Source organism: Eurypyga helias, unplaced genomic scaffold (assembly GCF_000690775.1).
Source record: "Eurypyga helias isolate BGI_N326 unplaced genomic scaffold, ASM69077v1 scaffold44175, whole genome shotgun sequence".
In the NCBI taxonomy this organism is placed as follows: domain Eukaryota; kingdom Metazoa; phylum Chordata; class Aves; order Eurypygiformes; family Eurypygidae; genus Eurypyga; species Eurypyga helias.
Genome location: NW_010252942.1, coordinates 5,039 through 10,531, shown reverse-complemented (window position 1 = coordinate 10,531; position 5,493 = coordinate 5,039). Strand labels below are relative to the sequence as shown.

General features: G+C 42.6%; 1 protein-coding gene across 1 annotated transcript in view; it reads right to left on the bottom strand.

Moving 5' to 3' along the window:
* LOC104510318 (methylcrotonoyl-CoA carboxylase beta chain, mitochondrial-like) overlaps window positions 1-5,493 on the bottom strand; it is a gene marked incomplete at both ends in the record, with an annotated part of 9,326 nt that overhangs the window by 1,708 nt on the left and 2,125 nt on the right. The window contains 5 exon segments of the mRNA XM_010152522.1: window positions 943-1,099; window positions 1,358-1,424; window positions 3,903-3,979; window positions 4,182-4,254; window positions 5,454-5,493. The exon segment at window positions 5,454-5,493 is cut by the window's right edge and continues 16 nt beyond it. Coding sequence (XP_010150824.1) covers window positions 943-1,099; window positions 1,358-1,424; window positions 3,903-3,979; window positions 4,182-4,254; window positions 5,454-5,493 — 414 coding nt within the window.

Genomic DNA, 5,493 nt, shown 5'->3' with positions numbered 1-5,493 from the left:
AGTGCTCCCCACCCCCTCTGTGAAGAACTTCTTCCTGATATCTAACCTAAATCTCCCCACTTTCCACTTAAACCCATTACCCCTTGTCCTGTCACTACAGACCCTTGGGAAAAGTCCCCCCCAGCTTCCTTGTAGCCCCCTTCAGGTACTTGAAAGCTGCTATAAGGTCTCCCCGGAGCCTCCTCTTCTCCAGGCTGAACACCCCCAACTCTCTCAGCCTTTCATCATAGGAGAGGTGCTCCAGCCCTCTGAATACATCTTACAATGTATTGGTTTTTAAAGAATGCAAATTAACATACTTCAATGCTTGCAGCATTATGTTTGAAAATGCAAAATTTTTGCTCATTTTATATATTCAAGTACCTTAAAAATCAATTTCTCTCTTTCCTGAGTCTCTTCATCTCACCCCCCAGTCCCCCTAGGAATTTTTCTCCTTAAAAATATCACCAACAACTTCAATAGTACCAGGGACCTCGAAAAAACAAAGTAACTTATGTGAGTCACGTCCAAAGGGTCAAAAAAAAAAAAATCCTTAGGCGTCTGCAAACATTACTCATAAAAACAGGCTCATTAAAGTGAATAAGGATTTTTCACACAGGCTGGTACTCTTCACATGAGTGCAGAGCAAAGGACTAACCCATACTGCCTAATGAGTGTTTAGAACTGTACAATTTTTCCTCCAAGAGCTAAAATGAGAGGAAAGCGTGCCAGCACATTTACACGTTAGAAGACCTCCTCTGTCACCTAATTCGGGGCTAATCATGAGCCTCTACAGGCTTGTCAGGTTGTTATTTACTTATGACCGCATTCACCGAGCACTGCTTTGTATTCCAAACAGCACAACCACGGCAGGAGTTCAGGCAGTTTTTCAGGATGGTACTTCAAAGGTTACGTGCTCTTAGTTTAGTCACATCCTCCATCGTAATTTTAAGAAACACTTACCTGTATGCTCTTCCACACATCCCGTAGTTTCCAGCTCCGTAAGACCCACCGATAATCACCGTTATTTTAGGTACGTTGGCACAAGCTACGGCAGTTACCATCTTGGCACCATCTTTGGCTATCCCTCCAGCCTCGTATTCTCTACCAACCATGAAACCTAAAGGATTACAACACAGAAAAAAAGCTCGCTACCTTTATATTGTTACGTGGTGTGTACGTCATACCACGTGCTATGGAGCCCGTGCAAAAAACCCTGAAGAACAAGTCATCTCCACCAGCTGCTGGTAAGAACTGACTTCAGAACAGGCTGGAGGTGCAGGTACAACAAAGCACCCAGGTGTCCAAAGTGACAGCCTCAACAGCGGAGAGCAAAGCCTACAACGCGGTGAAACTTCAAAACATTGAGCTTATTCACCTGTGATGTTCTGCAAAAACACAATGGGAATATTTCTCTGGCAACACAACTGGATAAAATGCGTACCCTGTGGAAAGAACAGAAAAGAGCAAGCTGTGAACACTGGGATCAGCAGAGCAATCACTACCAGTGCCCCGAAGTCTGTGGCAAGCCTCCCTCCACGGAAGTCTGCCTGAGTATTTACAATCTGACGTGCTGTACGACGAAGATGCTCCGAGGGCTGGAGCCCCTCTGCTATGGGGACAGGCTGAGAGAGTTGGGCTTGTTCAGCCTGGAGAAGAGAAGGCTTTGGGGAGACCTTACAGCACCTTCCAGTATCTGAAGGGGCTACAAGGAAGCTGGGGGGGACTTTTTACGAGGGTCTGTAGTGACAGGACAAGGGGGAACGGGGTTAAATTGAAAGCAGGGAGGTTTAGATTAGATAGCAGGAAGGAATTCTTCCCGGAGAGGGTGGGGAGGCACTGGGACAGGTTCCCAGAGAAGCTGTGGATGCCCCATCCCTGGGAGTGTCCAAGGCCAGGCTGGATGAGGCTTGGAGCAACCTGGTCTAGTGGAAGGTGTCCCTGCCCATGGCATCGGGGTTGGAACTGGATGGTCTTTAAGGGCCCTTCCAACCCAAACCATTCCATGATTCTGTGATTCTATGATTCTGCTTCATACAAAGTCAATTGTGAAACAGGTATTCCCTCTAGCAGAAGTAAGAGAATGACAAAAATGTGTGAGTCCAAGCGCAGAGCAGAAATATCCTTAAAAGTGTTACTGCGGATACACTCAACTGCTTTGACTCAGCCAACGCGTAGCTAAACCACAGACGGCTGCACAGAGTGGAATCTGACATCGCGTTCTGTAAGACCGTCATGGAAATTCAGACAGCCAGGCAGAAAAAAAATGAATCTCCCCACGTCCTGTGCAAAAGGACAGTATTCTCCGAGATTGGGAAAGGGCCATGCACATTATTTGCTCATGGCCCTTCCAACTGCCGTACATGCTTTCCTTCTCAGGGCAGCTGCCTGCTCCCCATTTCCTGGGAAAAGACCATTTTCCTAGCAAAGGCACAAATAGTAGATTCCAAGCTTCTGTTTCAACTGGAAATAATCTAAATCAATAAAGTTCCTCAGGTTATTTACACACTGCTGGCAAAACAAAAACAAACCAGAAAAGGTATGTAGTGCAGCAACTGAAAAAACCTCTAACCTCTTCACGATACAAAAACCCAGCAAAATTAACAGAAAGGAAACAAAAAAAGAAAAAGAGAGAAAAACCATAAAGCATATTCTTTAGCTAGCTTTTTCAGAGAAGCACTCAGAAAGCATTGTGAGCACAGGAAAACGACATGTCACAACTCATTACAAAAATGCAGAAGGGAAAAAAAAGGAATATTGTTAGATTATGACTCCTACAGAAGCACATCATGGACAAAAAATCCCTCTAGAAGTGAAACAAGTGAAACCTGACCACCTCATCCTACAGTACTGATACACCAACACGTGTCAGCAGAGGAAGATTCCTTAAATCTTCTTCATTGGTATGAAAAATATGCAGCACTATATTACTAGAAAAACACTGTAAGTGTTAGAAATACTGAAAGAGGTACTTTCAACTTGGAAGCATCTGTGTTAAAAGAAGTGCTAGCCCCAAACAATGCCACTTGCTGCAGTGCTCCAAGCTGAAACTATTCCTTCAGTACAGGAAACGCATTTTCATGCATTATTTTATTGCAGCAATACATCAAGTAAAATTACATCCTTTCTACAAATCTCTTCTCAAGGCTTCCTTTTTCTTCTAGATTTCCAGTACTGATTTCCTCATCATCAGTTTGAGGAGGCTGCTAGTACATAACTGCTATGATGAAAAACTCAACTGACGATGAAGAACTAAACTAAAGAGGTAAGTAACCACGCTGCCGTACCCAGAAACCCTGTCACCACCGATCCCCCACGCCCAACCTGCACAGCACCCTAACTCTAATGCAATCGCAGTATTCCGCCGCAGATGCCCTTTAATTCACGGAACAGGTGTTTTAGTTAGCAGATTTTATGTTTTTTCACTCATTACTGTAAGCCAGGAGCTGCCGCAGCAAAGCACGAAGACTCCATGTCTGGTAGAGCGATGAACTGAGCACCGGAATCCAGGTATGACATCTATGAGCTACTACAGAGACAGCGAGGCGATTTATTGTAGTACTTCACAGCTTAGAGGTTGGGAATTGTAGCTACTAGGACATCCAACGCAATCAGCACGGGCTTTTCTTGTAATAGCTCTGAGTTTCGGTATATGCTACTTCCGCTGCGTCGTGGTCACACAAACACAAACGCTGTTTTTCCAACCGTATTTTCCCACTGACCCCTGCGCTCCGCATCAGAGCACTGTTTCTAAAATAGGGCCAATTAGCTTCACAGCTTATTAAACTATTTCATACTTACATGAAAAATATGTGGAGCCAGTACACTATCGTTATTTAAACGAGTTCCTCATTTCAAGAGAAAGTTGTCCACCAGAAATTTTGGTTCTCAATGGCAAAGAAGCTAATAATCTATTTATTTACCTTTTTTGCTGACTCTGAGAAAAGAACTCCATTGTTTCCAATAATTCCCACCGGATAACCAAATATCCTTGCAAATCCTGAAGGAAAAAGACAAATCTGTAAATTTTCACATATATTTATTTACCAGAGTATATATAGGTAACAGAAACTGCTATTTGATTAAACTGCTTTTGATTAAAAATGTTATTAAAAATATCAATGGGTGAGCCAAACAAAACGAATCCAACTATGAAACCAGTGGGAACATCAACAGAACCACTATAACGTATTTCCAAATACCTGTAATCAAAGTATCCCCATACAAGGCTTTGAATTCATCGAATTTACTTCCGTCTACAATTCTAGCAATGACCTTAAGAAGACACAGAAAGACAAAATGAAATTTCTAATCCTTCATCGTTTTTAACTTGTTTAGAAAAGAAGACCAGGCTAATATACAAATCAAAGTAAATGCTTTCCATTTGGAGAACATCAACCAGCCCACCATATAAACAGTCTGGATGGCGGGAAAAGCCCATTTACTTGTTAAAGTGGGATTTATCTACACAGTCCTAAACAATGGAATTTCAAGATTAAGACTATTCCAACTGAACAGTTTAAATTATTTCAAAGAAAAACTGGAACCTCTGGTTATATTAAACATAACCAATAGACTCACATCTGTAAGAGCAAAACATACACAGCCATGAGTCATTTTTCTTAGAGACAAGTTTATTTTCAACTTAATGCTTAAGTCTGTGACATACAAAACTAACGAAGATCTGTCCTGAGGATTCTCTGAGATGCAAAGGAGACATATTATATAAACATAGATGCATTGCTAGCAAGACTTTTGTCAGAAGACCTTTATTTCAACTTTAACAGAGCATAAATCCCAGCTATCACAGCTTTCGAGAGTGTGGTGAGACTCGGTCAGTGTTCACCTTTTTTCCCCTTAATGCCAAGTAAATCCTAGTAATTTCTGACAAGTATTTTAAGAAAGGTACCTCCTAAGACTCTTCCTAACACAGACAGGTGGCTGGCAGTGAGAATATGGGATCTACACAGGACATGAGGAAGGATGTAGTCTCAGAGGAAGCTACTGAGGCAAACGACACCGGACCTGCAGCCGACTACTACGTGCCGCTGGAAGAGCACGGAAGTGTTTGGGGTGCCTGTACTTCATCAGTATTTAAATATTTCACCTTTACTTTCACAGGATTAACAGTAAAAAAAGCCATCACTCAGCACGTCGACAGAATGCTCTGCCAACACGAAGTCCCCTAGTCCCTGGCAGCTTTTTCAGAATGATATCAACCTGCATCTTTGCGCATCAGTCTCAGAAGTATGACCAAAAACATTACGTTTTCAACACGTCGCTGACACTGCAATGCATCCACTGGACGAAAATATAAAGTAATATGTTAAAAGGTTCACTGAAATTTAATCATTCGCTATAGAGCCCAAATCAGATTTCTGTAGACAAACTACGATGACCCAAGGTGTGACTCCCTGACACGAAACTGTGTGTGTGCATGTACGGGCATGCGGAAGTGGCGTTCACATTCCTACCTCTTTGACATCAAAGTTTCTTTTTAGCTGGTCGCCAACT